The sequence below is a fragment of the Pseudophryne corroboree genome, chromosome 3, assembly GCF_028390025.1.
Source record: "Pseudophryne corroboree isolate aPseCor3 chromosome 3, aPseCor3.hap2, whole genome shotgun sequence".
Lineage (NCBI taxonomy): Eukaryota > Metazoa > Chordata > Amphibia > Anura > Myobatrachidae > Pseudophryne > Pseudophryne corroboree.
The window spans coordinates 489259803-489277381 of record NC_086446.1 but is presented as its reverse complement, the minus strand read 5'-3'; the positions used below and the strand labels follow the sequence as shown (position 1 = coordinate 489277381).

The following is a 17579-nucleotide window of genomic DNA, read 5'->3' as shown; positions in this document are numbered from 1 at the left end:
TATCCCTCTGTGCATCTCGCATATAAAGGAATGCATCCTTTAATTGCTCTATAGTCAATAAAATACTGTCCCTATCCAGGGTATCAATATTTTCAGTCAGGGAATCCGACCAAGCCACCCCAGCACTGCACATCCAGGCTGAGGCGATTGCTGGTCGCAGTATAACACCAGTATGTGTGTATATACTTTTTAGAGTATTTTCCAGCCTCCTATCAGCTGGATCCTTGAGGGCGGCCGTATCAGGAGACGGTAACGCCACTTGTTTGGATAAACGTGTGAGCGCCTTGTCCACCCTAGGGGGTGTTTCCCAGCGCGCCCTAACCTCTGGCGGGAAAGGGTATAACGCCAATAACTTCTTTGAAATTAGCAGTTTTTTATCAGGGGTAACCCACGCTTCATCACACACGTCATTCAATTCCTCTGATTCAGGAAAAACTACAGGTAGTTTTTTCAGACCCCACATAATACCCCTTTTTGTGGTACTTGCAGTATCAGAGATATGCAAAGCCTCCTTCATTGCCGTGATCATATAACGTGCCCTACTGGAAAATACGTTTGTTTCTTCACCGTCGACACTAGATTCGGTGTCCGTGTCTGGGTCTGTGTCGACCGACTGAGGCAAAGGGCGTTTTACAGCCCCTGACGGTGTTTGAGACGCCTGTACAGGTACTAACTGGTTTGCCGGTCGTCTCATGTCGTCAACCGACTTTTGCAGCGTGCTGACATTATCACGTAATTCCATAAACAAAGCCATCCATTCCGGTGTCGACTCCCTAGGGGGTGACATCACCATTACCGGCAATTGCTCCGCCTCCACACCAACATCGTCCTCATACATGTCGACACACACGTACCGACACACAGCAGACACACAGGGAATGCTCTGATAGAAGACAGGACCCCACTAGCCCTTTGGGGAGACAGAGGGAGAGTTTGCCAGCACACACCAAAGCGCTATAATTATATAGGAACAACCTTATATAAGTGTTGTTTCCTTATAGCTGCTTAAATATATATAATATCGCTAAAAAATGCCCCCCCTCTCTGTTTTTTACCCTGTTTCTGTAGTGCAGTGCAGGGGAGAGCCTGGGAGCCTTCCTAGCAGCGGAGCTGTGTAGGAAAATGGCGCTGTGTGCTGAGGAGATAGGCCCCGCCCCCTATTCCGGCGGGCTCTTCTCCCGGTTTTTCTGAGACCTGGCAGGGGTGAAATACATCCATATAGCCTCATGGACTATATGTGATGTATTCTTTTTAGCCAGAAAGGTATTAACATTGCTGCCCAGGGCGCCCCCCCCCAGCGCCCTGCACCCTCAGTGACCGCCGGTGTGAAGTGTGCCTGAGCGCAATGGCGCACAGCTGCAGTGCTGTGCGCTACCTCATGAAGACTGAAAAGCCTTCAGCCGCCGTTTCTGGACCTCTTCTTACTTCGGCATCTGCAAGGGGGTCGGCGGCGCGGCTCCGGTGACCCATCCAGGCTGTACCTGTGATCGTCCCTCTGGAGCTAGTGTCCAGTAGCCTAAGAAGCAAATCCATCCTGCACGCAGGTGAGTTCACTTCTTCTCCCCTAGGTCCCTCGTTGCAGTGAGCCTGTTGCCAGCAGGACTCACTGAAAATAATAAAACTATCAAAACTTTTACTCTAAGCAGCTCTTTATGAGAGCCACCTAGATTGCACCCTGCTCGGACGGGCACAAAAACCTAACTGAGGCTTGGAGGAGGGTCATAGGGGGAGGAGCCAGTACACACCACCTAGTGGTCAAACTTTTAAATTTTGTGCCCTGTCTCCTGCGGAGCCGCTATTCCCCATGGTCCTGACGGAGTCCCCAGCATCCACTAGGACGTCAGAGAAATGTAAAATGCTTACAGTGGGTGCTCAAAGCTCATTGACGAAGAAGAGGTTATATAAATCCACGGTATCTGGTCTATAGATCTACACTAAAAAGGTCTACAGTCAATAGGTCGACCACTAATGGTCGACATGCATTAGGTCAACAGGGTCAAAAGGTCAACAGCCAAAAGGGTCGATGGTCAAAAGATCGACACATGTTCTTGAAGGTTCGTTTGTTTTTTTTAAATTATAACTTTCGCTGCATTTACTATCCATGTCACAAACTATCACCTTTAATAACCTTGTGGCGAGCGAAACGGAGCAGAGCGAGCCACCGAGCTCAAAGCGTGGCGAGCGAAGCCATCCCGCGAGGGGACGCATTTTATCAAAATAGACTATCCATGTCACAAACTATCACCATTAGTAACCTTGTGGTGAGCGAAGCAGAGCAGAGGGAAGCGTGGCAAGCAAACGCGTTCAACAAATTGGGGTAAAAAAAGTGTCTAAAAACAAAACCCAAATTTTTGTGTGTGTCGAACTTTTGACCGTCGACCTTCGACATTTTACAATTGAATGACTGTCTCTCTTTTTAATGTCTATCATCTGTATCACAACCCAAATCAACATGATTATCAAAGTAATCATATAAAACATTCATACGTTAATGATAAAATAATTGTTCTATAGTTAAAAAAAAATGAAACTAAGTAACTAGGAAAAAAATTAGACAGTATAATGGAGCAATATAAATCATCTGGATAAATCAATCTTTACATTCAAGCAGTCCTGCGGCCAATTCATACTTTGATACTTCATCTAAAAATTGTATGAAGAGGAGAGACCTCTATGTTAAATGTGATTTTGCTTTGAAAAGAGCATTTAACTGCCATTGCGGTTCTCAGATTCACCTTTTATAATAATATAAAAATTCTTAATCGTTTCAACCATATGATAGTGATAAAATGAGTGAATAGAAGAGCAGTCTAAAGCAATCAATTGGGGCAATATGGAGTTTTGCAGATGATTGTACAAATAAATTGGCAATGTATGGGGTGGGTTCATAGATTGCAGATTCCAACCAAAAAAAAAAAAGTGATTGGGATTGATAAATCAGGTTGTCCAAAATGTTGGGTTTCACATATCAATTGGGGCTATACTGTAGATAGCTAATGTACGGTAACAATCAGCAGGTTTGCAGACCGTTTCTAGTAAACTGGTGAGCCTTTCAAGATTGGCAGATCTGTGTTTGCTGAAAATGATCTTCAAATCCATGAAAAATATCTGTAATGTATGGGCGCAGATTGGTGGATTGAGGAAGCTTTAAATCTGGGAATAATCTCAGAATCTGCAGATTGTTTTCTTGTGAGTGCTGATGTTTGGGGGCCTTTACTTTCACACTATACGAGGAGGGCTTTCTGCCATCCATGACTATAGAATGACTGTGTATACATATTAAACGGTTTATAAAAAGCAGTAAGAACACAATCGTATGTTGGGTATCTGGTCAACATTCACTTGCCTTCTATTAGCAAATGCACAGCGAACAGAAACATTTAATTTGAACAAGTCCTAAAAAACATTTTGGCAATTCCTAAACACCAATTAAATTATTTATATTTGCCATAACAGGGGTTCTAAGTAATACCATTCACCTATGGCAGCACTTTAAGTCAATGTGACAAAACCACATATACAGGTTGTTTCTGACCAAGTAGGGCTACAAGACCAAGTTCAACATAAATGCTAAATATTATCTATGTACCTGTGATTTACTGTGATTTCCTCATTTATAATACTAATGATATTATTTCTATAGCGTTTTTCACCCACAGGACACGAAGGGGTATATGCAACTGCGGTTGAACACTGGCTGGAATTCGACCGTTTTTAAATTAGACACAATTCGACAGTCATACACCCTCCCGCCGGGACCCGAATTCGACATATTCAATAAAAAACGGATTCGACAGTCCCGCTGTCGAAAAACGGACCAATTGACGATAGTGTGCGTCCTGGATTCGACTTTTTGGACGGCACAAAAGTGTGTAAAAAATCGTGAAAAAAAATGTGTGGGGGCCCCCTCCTAAGCATAACCAGCCTCGGGCTCTTTGAGCCGGTCCTGGTTGTAAAAATACGGGGGGAAAAATGACAAGGGATCCCCCGTATTTTCACAACCAGCACCGGGCTCTGCGTCCGGTCCTGGTGCAAAAAATACGGGGGACAAAAGACGTAGGGGTCCCCCGTATTTTTCACACAAGCACCGGGTTCCACTAGCTGGAGAGATAATGCCACAGCCGGGGGACACTTTTATACCGGTCCCTGCGGCCGTGGCATTAAATACCCAACTAGTCACCACTGGCCGGGGTACCCTGGAGGAGTGGGGACCCCTTAAATCAAGGGGTCCCCCCCTCCAGCCACCCAAGGGCCAGGGGGAAGCCCGAGGCTGTCCCCCCCATCCAATGGCTGCGGATGGGAGGCTGATAGCCAAGTGACAAAATAAAGAGTATTGTTTCTTGTAGCAGAACTACAAGTCCCAGCAAGCCTCCCCCGCAAGCTGGTACTTGGAGAACCACAAGTACCAGCATGCGGGGGGGAAACGGGCCCGCTGGTACCTGTAGTTCTACTGCAAAAAACCCACACCAAATAAAAACAGTACACGCACACCGTGAAAGTAAAACTTTATTACATACATGCACGCCGACACACACACCTATGTTCACACGCCGACTCGGCCCCCTTCTCCACGTAGAATCCATGGGGTACCTGAAAATAAAATTATACTCACAATAATCCAGTGTAGATCGGTCATCTTTTTTGTAATCCACGTATTTGGCAAAAAAATAAAACGCAAAACCCGGACCATGCACTGTCACAGAGGGTCCCTTCAGCCAATCAGGGAGCGCCACGTCTTGGCACTCTCCTGATTGGCTGTGCGCGTCTGAGCTGTCAGACGGCGCATAGCACTATGCCGCTCCATTATATTCAATGGTGGGAACTTTGCAGTCAGCGGTTGACCGCGAGTAACCTCACCGCTGACCGCAAAGTTCCCACCATTGAATATATTGTCTCTTTACAGACATTAAAAATATGATACATTATGCAGAGGATTAAGAACTACAGTAAGTACAAAACTACACAGAAATAATTGAAAACAAAAACCTAGCAAACGCAGTAGGCAGCAGGGTTGGGTGCAGACATTTTGGGTAATAATTTCCACGGGTTGTCCATTACACCCATAAAAGGTATCAGATGAGGTAACCTTCTTGGACGTACTACGTAGGATCACCCTGAGTGGAGAGGTCACACACAGAAGAGACGACACAAAATGGGTGGCTGCAGCCTACTAATGCTAGGAGAAGGACCCAACATAACTGTCAGGTTCATATATTTTTCCTCCAATCCATGAGTGCACCAGGTGAGGAAGCCATGTTGGGCACACGACAAAGGTTATGCTGCGGGAGATAAGCATACAAGGACCCAAGGCATTAGGGTGGAATTATGCAGGCATAGCAAACTGTAGAGTGGAAGTACATAGTTAAAGAAAAAAAGAAAAGAAAACCAGTGAACAGCATGTTCAGCAAACAGAATGCAGGCAGTGATAGGAAAGATCAACAGAGCAATGAGCGGTAAATCTGCCGTCCGACCACTGATCTCCTCCAGCGCCACGCCAGGGGGACCGTTGGTCAAGGGAAGAATTCTGAATCCTGCTGGCAGGATGGCCCCTGCACTGAAATAGATGTTGGGGAACTTACTACATTAGGTGGTACTGAGGAACACTGGAAAGTAATAATAAGATTTTACTTACCGGTAAATCTATTTTCTCGTAGTCCGTAGTGGATGCTGGGGACTCCGTAAGGACCATGGGGAATAGACGGGCTCCGCAGGAGACAGGGCACTTTAAGAAAGAATTTGGATACTGGTGTGCTCTGGCTCCTCCCTCTATGTCCCTCCTCCAGACCTCAGTAAGAGAAACTGTGCCCGGAAGAGCCGACAGTACAAGGAAAGGATTTTGGAATCCAGGGCAAGACTCATACCAGTCACACCAATCACACCGTATAACTTGTGATAAAATTACCCAGTTAACAGTATGAACAACAACGGAGCATCAGATCAACCCTGATGCAACCATAACATAACCCTTATTTAAGCAATAACTATATACAAGTATTGCAGAAGAAGTCAGCACTTGGGACGGGCGCCCAGCATCCACTACGGACTACAAGAAATAGATTTACCGGTAAGTAAAATCTTATTTTCTCTAACGTCATAGTGGATGCTGGGGACTCCGTAAGGACCATGGGGATTATACCAAAGCTCCCAAACGGGCGGGAGAGTGTGGATGACTCTGCAGCACCGAATGAGCAAACACAAGGTCCTCCTCAGCCAGGGTATCAAACTTGTAGAACCTTGCAAAGGTGTTTGAACCAGACCAAGTAGCCGCTCGGCAAAGCTGTAATGCCGAGACCCCTCGGGCAGCCGCCCAAGAAGAGCCCACCTCCTTGTGGAATGGGCCTTAACTGATTTAGGCAGCGGCAACCCAGCCGCAGAATGAGCCTGCTGAATCGTGTTACAGATCCAGCGAGCAATAGTTTGCCTTGAAGCAGGCGCCCCAAGCTTGTTGGAAGCATACCGGATAAACAAAGATTCTGTTTTATTGACCTTAGCCGTTCTGGCTACATAAACCTTCAAAGCCCCGACTACATCCAGTGACTCGGAATCCTCCAAGTCAGTAGTAGCCACAGGCACCACAATAGGTTGGTTTATATGAAAGGATGAAACCACTTTCGGCAGAAAATGTGGGCGGGTCTGCAATTCTGCTCTATCCGCATGGAAAACCAAATAAGGGCTTTTATGCCAATTCTGATACACGCCTAGCCGAAGCCAAGGCTAATAGCATGACCACCTTCCACATGAGATATTTTACTTCCACCGTTTTGAGTGGTTCAAACCAGTGTGATTTCAGGAAACTCAACACCACGTTAAGATCCCAAAGTGACACTGGAGGCACAAAAGGGGGCTGAATATGCAGCACTCCCTTTACAAACGTCTGAACTTCAGGCAGAGAAGCCAGTTCTTTCTGAAAGAAAATGGATAAGGCCGAAATCTGAACCTTAATGGAACCCAATTTAAGGCCCAAAGTCACTCCCGACTCTAGGAAGTGAAGGAAAAGGCCCAGCTGGAATTCCTCCGTAGGGGCATTCCTGGCCTCACACCAAGCCACATATTTTCGCCATATACGGTGATAATGTTGAGCCGTCACATCCTTCCTAGCCTCTATCAGCGTAGGAATGACCTCATCCGGCATGCCTTTTTCTGCTAGGATCCGGCGTTCAACCGCCATGCCGTCAAACGCAGCCTTGGTTAGTCTTGGAACAGACAGGGCCCCTGTTGCACAAGTCCTGTCCTAGAGGCAGAGGCCACGGGTCCTCTGTGAGCATTTCTTGCAGATCTGGATACCAAGTCCTTCTTGGCCCATCCGGAACAAAGGGTATTGTTCTCACTCCTCTTTTCCTTATGATTCTCACCACCTTGGGTAGGAGAGGAAGAGGAGGAAATACATAGACCGACGGGAACACCCACGGTGTCACCCGTGCGTCCACAGCTATCGCCTGAGGGTCTCTTGACCTGTCGCAAAATCTCTGCAGCTTTTTGTTGAGGCGGGATGCCATCATGTCCACCTATGGCAGTTCCCACCTACTTGCAATCTGCATGAAGACTTCTTGATGAAGTCCCCACTCTCCCGGGTGGAGGTCGTGCCTGCAGAGGAAGTCTGCTTCCCAGTTGTCCACTCCCGGAATGAACACTGCTGACAGTGCGCTTACGTGATTCTCCGCCCAGCGAAGAATTCTGGTGGCTTCTAACATCGCCACCCTGCTCCTTGTACCGCCTTGGCGGTTTACATGAGCCACTGCGGTGATATTGTCTGACTGAATCAGAACCGGTTGGTCGCGAAGCAGGGACTCCGCTTGACGTAGGGCGTTGTATATGGCCCTTAGTTCCAGGATGTTGATGTGAAGGCAAGTCTCCTGACTTGACCACAGCCCTTGGAAATTTCTTCCCTGTGTGACTGACCCCCACCCTCGGAGGCTTGCATCCGTGGTCACCAGGACCCAGTCCTGAATGCCAAATCTGCGACCTTCGAGAAGGTGAGCACTCTGCAGCCACCACAGGAGAGACACCCTGGCCCTGGGGGATAGGGTGATTAACCGATGCATCTGAAGATGTGATCCGGACCACTTGTCCAGTAAGTCCCATTGGAAGGTCCTCGCATGGAACCTGCCGAAGGGAATGGCCTCGTATGATGCCACCATCCTTCCCAGGACTCGAGTGCAGTGATGCACTGACACCTGTTTTGGTTTTAATAGATTCCTGACCAGTGTCACGAGCTCCTGAGCTCTCTCTATCGGGAGATAAACCCTTTTCTGGTCTGTGTCTAGGATCATGCCTAGGAGAGGCAGATGAGCTGTAGGAACCAACTGCGACTTTGGAATATATAGAATCCAGTCGTGTTGCCGTTACACTTCCAGAGAAAGTGATACGCTGTTCAGCAACTGCTCTCTTGATCTCGCTTTTATGAGGAGATCGTCCAAGTACGTGATAATAGTGACACCTTGATTCCGCAGGAGCACCATCATTTCCGCCATTACCTTGGTGAATATTCTCGGGGCCGTGGAGAGACCAAACGGCAACGTCTGAAATTGGTAATGACAATCCCGTACCGCAATTCTGAGGTACGCCTGATGAGGTGGATAAATGGGGACATGAAGGTATGCATCCTTTATGTCCCGAGTCACCATAACATCTCCCCCTTTCAGGCTTGCCATGACCGCTCTTAGCGATTCCATCTTGAACTTGAACCTTTTCAGGTATATGTTCAGGGATTTTAAATTCAATATGGGTCTGACCGAACCGTCTGGTTTCGGGACTACAACATGGTCGAATAATAACCCCCTCCTTGTTGAAGGAGGGGAACCTTGACCACCACCTGTTGAAGATACAATTTGTGAATTGCAGTTGACACTGTTTCCATCCCGTGGGGGGAAGCCGGCAGGGCCGTCGGTGAGGGGGCATCTTCTCAAAGTCCAGCTTGTATCCCTGAGACACAATATCTATTGCCCAGGGATCTAACAGGGAGTGTACCCCCTTGTGGCTGAACTTACAAAGGTGTGCCCCCACCGGGCCTAGCTCCGCCTGTGGAGCCCCAGCGACATGCGGTGGATTTTTGTAGAGGTCGGGGAGGACTTCTGTTCCTCCTGGAAACTAGCTGTGTTGTGCAGCTTCTTTCCTCTGCCCCCGCCTCTGGCAAGAAAGGACGCACCTCGGTCTTTCTTGTTTCTTTGTTCGAAAGGCTGCATTTGATAATGTCGTGCTTTCCTAGGCTGTGCAGGAATATAAGGCAAAATATCAGAATTACCAGCTATAGCTGTGGAGACCAGGTCCGAGAACCCTTCTCCACACAATCCTCAGCCTTCCATATGCCTCTTAAGTCGGCATCATCTGTCCATTGCATATTCTACAGGACACGTCAAGCAGAAATTGACATAGCTTTGACTCTAGGCCCCAGTATACTCATGTCTCTTTGGGCATGTTTATATATATATATATATATATATATATATATATATATATATATCTTTTAAGACAGCATCTTTAATATATATATATCTCTATATATACATACATATATATATATATATATATATATATATATATATATATATATATACACATACATGCTAGGGTCTCAATCTCTGCTGATTAGGTGTCCACGCTGCCACAGCGCTATAAACCCATGCCGACACAATCGCCGGTCTGAGTAGTGTACCAGAATGTGCATGCTATCTGCAGGATCCCTGAGAATAGCTGTTACGTCAGGGCTACCTTTTGGGCAAACGTGACACCCTAGGGGAAGATTCCCATCATATCCTGGCCCTAGTGGGGAAAGGATACTGCCTGAGAATTCTTTGTGGGAAACTGCAGTCTCTTGTCTGGAGATGCCCGCTCTTTTTCATCATGAGAGGAGGGAAATTTACCTCAGCTTTCTTACCCTTAAACATGTGTACCCTTGTGTCAGGGACAGATGAGTCATCAGTGATATGCAAATCATCTTTTATTACAATAATCATATATTGAATACTTTTCTGCCATTTTGGCTGTAACTTTGCATTATCGTAGTTGACACTGGAGTCAGACTCCGTGTCGATATCAGTGTCTATTATTTTGGATAGTGAGCATTGAGAGACTCTGAAGGTCTCTGCGACATAGGGACAGACATGGGTAGATTTCCTGTCTGTTCTCTAATCTTTTGTGCAATAAATTCACCGTAGCACTTAATTACACATATCCAAACAGGTGTCGGCGTTGTCGACGGAGACACCCTCTCACACACATTTGCTCCATCTCCTCCTTAGGGGAGCCTTTCACCTCAGACATGTCGACACACATGTACCGACACACCACACACTCAGGGAATGCTCATCTGAAGACAATTCCCCCATAAGGCCCTTTGGAGAGACAGAGAGAGAGTATGCCAGCACACACCCCAGCGCTATTAACCCAGGAATAACACAGTAACTTAATGTTAACCCAGTAGCTGCTGTTTATATTGATCTTTGCGCCTAATTATGTGCCCCCCCTCTCTTTTTACCCTCTTCTACCGTGTAACTGCAGGGGAGAGACTAGGGAGCTTCCTCTCAGCGGTGCGGTGGAGAAAAAACATGGCGCTGGTGAGTGCTGAGGAAGAAGCCCCGACCCCTCGACGGCGGGCTTCTGTCCCGCTTTCATGTACAATTTTGCGGGGGCTCATACATATATACAGTGCCCAACTGTATATTATGCAAACTTTTGCCAAAGAGGTCTCTAATTGCTGCCCAGGGCGCCCCCCCCCCCCCGCCCCCTACAGTGACCGGAGTATGTGGGTTTAGTGTGGGAGCAATGGCGTACAGCTGCAGTGCTGTGCGCTACCTCATATGAAGACTGGAGTCTTCTGCCGCCGATTTCGAAGTCTTCTTGCTTCTTTCACCCGGCTTCTGTCTTCCGGCTCTGCGAGGGGGACGGCGGCGCGGCTCCGGGATCGGACGACAAAGGGTGAGATCCTGTGTACGATCCCTCTGGAGCTAATGGTGTCCAGTAGCCTAAGAAGCAGGACCTATCTTCAGAGAGTAGGGCTGCTTCTCTCCCCTCAGTCCCACGATGCAGGGAGTCTGTTGCCACCAGAGCTCCCTGAAAATAAAAAAAACCTAACAAAATACTTTCTTATAGCAAGCTCAGGAGAGCTCACTAAGTAGCACCCAGCTCGTCCGGGCACAGATTCAAACTGAGGTCTGGAGGAGGGACATAGAGGGAGGAGCCAGAGCACACCAGTATCCAAATTCTTTCTTAAAGTGCCCTGTCTCCTGCGGAGCCCGTCTATTCCCCATGGTCCTTACAGAGTCCCCAGCATCCACTAGGACGTTAGAGAAATTATGAATTCATGTTGAAATGTATTAATTGTAACCAAGAGGGAATTCTCCATTCTGGGTGGTTTATCCTTTCAGCTAACATGCAAAGAGGCAGCTCCGTCACAGCAGCGATATAGGGCCTGATTCGTTCTTCAAGATTGCATATTGTGCGCGCCACCCCATCCACAGCATGGGCCGGACAGAGCAGGGCGACAACAGGCAGTGCTGCAGAAAACAGGGGCGGGTTCTCTCCCCCCACCCCTTCCCCCATTTTTTGGGTGTGCTGGAGTTGATGGCTGTATCCTTGGACGTAGCTTCACTGGCTTCACCTGTGGGTTACTCAGATGACTTATGTTCAAACTGAAGATCAGATGCTGCATCCTCGGATGCAGCAGCGGATCACAGAAGCCGCCAGGTTGCATATATTTACATAAGATGGCGGTATTAGTTTGCAGAAACGGTTGTCGCTGCTGCACATCGTTCATCTCTGAATCAGTGAAGCACACACAAAGTACAAAAAAGACACACTGCTTACCTAATTTGCTTTCTAAATGGTTTAGAAAATGTCGAACTAAGAAAAACAAAAAGAAATTTAATCATAAATAAAGCATTTTATGAGTACATAAGCTACAGCCTTACTTTGATCTGCATAATTTTTCGCTTTAAGTTCAAGTTGTCTGGTTTGAGATTCCAAATTTTCCACATGCACCTGCAAGTCTTTCTTGTCCTGTTCTTGTAAATCTTCAAATTCAATAAATTTCTACAAATAAAGAAAAAAATTTGAAACGTAATTTAACAAAAAGTTTAGAAAGATTCAAAAGGAGTGTTTTAATCGGTGATGTTAGGGTCTAGTAGATCGTGAAATTCTACTTTATTAGACAAAACATTACACAACTGAGGACGACAACAATCAAATTTACTGTAGTTCCAAATCAAGTTGAAGAACAACAAGGAAAGAGAATACGCCCAACAAAAACAAACATGGGACTTTAGTAAGAGTCTGTCTATTGTTCTCATAACCACAGGTAGATCAGTCTTCCACTATCTGTTGAAACCAATCTATCATTTTACACGCAATTCTCACAAAGTATAGTCGTGTTCATAAAACTGAAAAAATATGCCCACGCTCTGTTTTACCCATATTGTACATGGTACCAGCTGAATGGCAGTATTAATGTCATATGTATATAAAACAGGAAGACTTTTGCTATCAGCACTAATAAATAAGATTTTACTCACCGGTAAATCTATTTCTCGTAGTCCGTAGTGGATGCTGGGACTCCGTAAGGGCCATGGGGAATAGCGGCTCCGCAGGAGACTGGGCACAACTAAAGAAAGCTTTAGGACAACCTGGTGTGCACTGGCTCCTCCCACTATGACCCTCCTCCAGACCTCAGTTAGGATACTGTGCCCGGAAGAGCTGACACAATAAGGAAGGATTTTGAATCCCGGGTAAGACTCATACCAGCCACACCAATCACACCGTATAACTCGTGATACTATACCCAGTTAACAGTATGAAATATAACTGAGCCTCTCAACAGATGGCTCAACAATAACCTTTTAGTTAGGCAATAACTATATACAAGTATTGCAGACAATCCGCACTTGGGATGGGCGCCCAGCATCCACTACGGACTACGAGAAATAGATTTACCGGTGAGTAAAATCTTATTTTCTCTGACGTCCTAAGTGGATGCTGGGACTCCGTAAGGACCATGCGGATTATACCAAAGCTCCCAAACGGGCGGTAGAGTGCGGATGACTCTGCAGCACCGAATGAGCAAACTCTAGGTCCTCCTCAGCCAGGGTATCAAACTTGTAGACTCTTGCAAAAAGTGTTTGAACCCGACCAAGTAACCGCTCGGCAAATTTGTAAAGCCGAGACCCCTCGGGCAGCCGCCCAAGAAGAGCCCACTTTCCTCGTGGAATGGTCTTTTACAGATTTAGGGTGCGGCAGTCCAGCCGCAGAATGTGCAAGTTGAATTGTGCTACAGATCCAGCGAGCAATATTCTGCTTAGAAGCAGGAGCACCCAGCTTGTTGGGTGCATACAAGATAAATAGCGAGTCAGTTTTCCTGACTCCAGCCGTCCTGGAAACATATATTTTCCAGGGCCCTGACTACGTCCAGTAACTTGGAATCCTCCAAGTCCCAAGTAGCCGCAGGCACCACAATAGGTTGGTTCACATGAAAAACTGATACCACCTTAGAAAGGAATTGGGAACGAGTCCTCAATTCCGCCCTATCCATATAAAAAAATTAGATAAGGGCTTTTGCATGATAAAGCCGCTAATTCTGATACACGCCTGGCCGATGCCAAGGCCAACAGCATGACCACTTTCCACGTGAGGTATTTTAGCTCCACGGATTTAAGTGGCTCAACCCAATGCGACTTCAGGAAATCCAACACCACGTTGAGATCCCACGGTGCCACTGGAGGCACAAACGGGGGCTGACTATGCAGCACTCCCTTAACAAAAGTCTGAACTTCAGGCAGTGAAGTCAGTTCTATTTTGGAAGAAAATCGATAGAGCCGAAATCTGGACCTTAATGGAACCCAATTTTAGGCCCATAGTCACCCTTGACTGTAGGAAGAGCAGAAATCGACCTAGCTGAAATTCCTCCGTTGGGGCCTTCCTGGCCTCACAGCACGCAACATATTTCCGCCATATGCGGTGATAATGGTTTGCGTTCACTTCTTTCCTAGCTTTAATTAGCGTAGGGATAACTTCCTCCGGAATGCCCTTTTCCTTCAGGATCCGGCGTTCAACCGCCATGCCGTCAAACGCAGCCGCAGTAAGTCTTGGAACAGACAGGGCCCCTGCTGCAGCAGGTCCTGTCTGAGCGGCAGAGGCCATGGGTCCTCTGAGATCATTTCTTGGAGTTCTGGGTACCAAGCTCTTCTTGGCCAATCCGGAACAATGAGTATAGTTCTTACTCCTCTCCTACTTATTATTCTCATTACCCTGGCTATGAGAGGCAGAGAAGGGAACACATACACCGACTGGTACACCCACGGTGTTACCAGAGCGTCCACAGCTATCGCCTGAGGGTCCTTTGACCTGGCGCAATATCTTTTTAGCTTTTTGTTGAGGCGGGACGCCATCATGTCCACCTGTGGCCTTTCCCAACGGTGTACAATCATTTGGAAGACTTCTGGATGAAGTCCCCACTCTCCCGGGTGGAGGTCGTCTCTGCTGAGAAAGTCTGCTTCCCAGTTGTCCACTCCGGGAATGAACACTGCTGACAGTGCTAACACATGATTTTCCGCCCATCGGAGAATCCTTGTGGCTTCTGCCATCTCCATCCTGCTTCTTGTGCCGCCCTGTCGGTTTACATGAGCGACCGCCGTGATGTTGTCTGACTGGATCAGCACCGGCCGGTGTTGAAGCAGGGGTCTAGCCTGACTTAGGGCATTGTAAATGGCCCTTAGTTCCAGAATATTTTTGTGTAGGGAAGTCTCCTGACTTGTCCATAGTTCTTGGAAGTTTCTTCCCTGTGTGACTGCCCCCCCAGCCTCGAAGGCTGGCATCCGTGGTCACCAGGACCCAGTCCTGTATGCCGAATCTGCGGCCCTCTAGAAGATGAGCACTCTGCAGCCACCACCACAGCGACACCCTGGCCCTTGGAGACAGGGTTATCCGCCGATGCATCTGAAGATGCGACCCGGACCATTTGTCCAACAGATCCCACTGGAAGATCCTTGCATGGGACCTGGCGAATGGAATTTCTTCGTAAGAAGCTACCATCTTTCCTAGGGCTCGCGTGCATTGATGCACCGACACCTGTATTTGTATTAGGAGGTCTCTGACTAGAGACGACAACTCCTTGGACTTCTCCTCCGGGAGAAACCCTTTTTATCCTGTTCTGTGTCCAGAACCATACCCAGGAACAGTAGACGCGTCGTAGGAACCAGCTGCGACTTTGGAATATTCAGAATCCAGCCGTGCTGTTGTAGCACTTCCCGAGATAGTGCTACTCCGACGAACAACTGCTCCCTGGACCTCGCCTTTATAAGGAGATCGTCCAAGTACGGGATAATTATTTCGGCCATTACCTTGGTAAATACCCTCGGTGCCGGGGACAGACCAACGGCAACGTCTGGAATTGGTAATGACAATCCTGTACCACAATTTTGAGGTACTCCTGGTGAGGAGGGTAAATAGGGACATGCAGGTAAGCATCCTTGATGTCCAGTGATACCATGAAATTCTCCAGGCTTGCAATAATCGCCCTGAGCGATTCCATTTTGAACTTGAACCTTCGTATATAAGTGTTCAAGGATTTCAATTTTAGAATGGGTCTCACCGAACAGTCTGGTTTCGGTACCACAAACATTTTGGAATAGTAACCCCGGCCTTGTTGAAGGAGGGGTACCTTGATTTCACCTGCTGGAAGTACAGCTTGTGAATTACCGCCAGTACTACCTCCCTTTCTCCGAGGGCAGCAGGCAAGGCTGATGTGAGGTAACGGCGAGGGGGAGTCGCCTCGAAGTCCAGCTTGTATCCCTGTGATACTACTTGCAGAACCTAGGGATTAACCTGTGGGCAAGCCCACTGGTCCCTGAAGTTCCCGAGATGCGCCCCCACCGCACCTGTCTCCACCTGTGGAGCCCCAGCGTCATGCGGTGGACTCAGAGGAAGCGGGGGAAGATTTTTGATCCTGGGAACTGGCTGTCTGGTGCAGCTTTTTCATTCTTCCCTTGTCTCTGTGCAGAAATGAAGCGCCTTTGACCCGCTTGCTTTTCTGAAGCCGAAAGGACTGTACCTGAAAATACGGTGCTTTCTTAGGCTGTGAGGAAACCTGAGGTAAAAGTTTTTCTTCCCAGCTGTTGCTGTGGATACGAGGTCCCAGAGACCACCCCCAAACAATTCCTCACCCTTATAAGGCTGAATCTCCATGTGCCTTTTAAAGGCAGCATCACCTGTCCACTGCTGGGTCTCTAATACCCTCCTGGCAGAATGGACATTGCATTAATTCTGGATGCCAGCCGGCAAATATCCCTCTGTGCATCCCTCATATATAAGACGACGTCTTTAATATGCTCTATGTTAGCAAAATAATATCCCTGTCTAGGGTATTAATATCTGACAGGGTATCAGACCACGCTGCAGCAGCACTATTTATGCTGAGGCAATTGCAGGTCTCAGTATAGTACCTGAGTGTGTATATACAGACTTCAGGATAGCCTCCTGCTTTTTATCAGCAGGCTCCTTCAAAGTGACCGTATCCCAAGACGGTAGTGCCACCTTTTTTGACAAACGTGTGAGCGCCTTATCCACCCTAGGGGATATCTCCCAACGTGACCTATCCTCTGGCGGGAAAGGGTACGCCAGCAGTAACTTTTTAGAAATTACCAGTTTCTTATCGGGGGAACCCACGCTCTTTACACACTTCATTCACTCATCTGATGGGGGAACAAAACACTGGCTGCTTTTTCTCCCCAAACATAAAACCCCTTTTATGTGGTACTTGGGTTCATGTCAGAAATGTTTAACACATTTTTCATTGCCGAGATCATGCAACGGATGTTCCTAGTGGATTGTGTATATGTCTCAACCTCGTCGACACTGGAGTCAGACTCCGTGTCGACATCTGTCTGCCATCTGAGGTAACGGGCGTTTTTTTGAGCCCCTGATGGCCTTTGAGACGCCTGGGCAGGCGCGGGCTGAGAAGCCGGCTGTCCCACAGCTGTTACGTCATCCAGCCTTTTATATAAGGAGTTGACATTGTCGGTTAATACCTTCCACCTATCCATCCACTCTGGTGTCGGCCCCACAGGGGGCGACATCCCATTTATCGGCCTCTGCTCCGCCTCCACGTAACCTTCCTCATCCAACATGTCGACACAGCTGTACCGACACACCGCACACACACAGGGAATGCTCTGACTGAGGACAGGACCCCACAAAGTCCTTTAGGGAGACAGAGAGAGAGTATGCCAGCACACACCAGAGCGCTATATAATGCAGGGATTAACACTATAACTGAGTGATTTTCACCCCAATAGCTGCTTGTATACACATATTGCGCCTAAATTGCCCCCCCCCCTCTCTTTTTAACCCTTTGAGCCTGAAAACTACAGGGGAGAGCCTGGGGAGCTGTCTTCCAGCTGCACTGTGAAGAGAAAATGGCGCCAGTGTGCTGAGTGAGATAGCCCCGCCCCTTTTCCGGCGGACTTCTCCCGCTTTTTCTGGAATTCTGGCAGGGGTATTTTTACACCTATATAGCCTTCCTGACTATATATGGTGTAGATTTGCCAGCAAAGGTGTATTATATTGCCCTCAGGGCGCCCCCCCCCCAAGGGCCC

General features: G+C 47.6%; 1 protein-coding gene across 2 annotated transcripts in view; it reads right to left on the bottom strand.

The window, feature by feature from the left end:
- Positions 1-17579, bottom strand: part of SPAG9 (sperm associated antigen 9) — a 262243-nt gene that overhangs the window by 139741 nt on the left and 104923 nt on the right. For both annotated transcript variants that reach the window (XM_063960919.1, XM_063960920.1), the window contains exon 2: positions 11907-12027. In XM_063960919.1, the coding sequence (XP_063816989.1) occupies positions 11907-12027 (121 nt within the window). The remainder of the gene's footprint in view (positions 1-11906; positions 12028-17579) is intronic.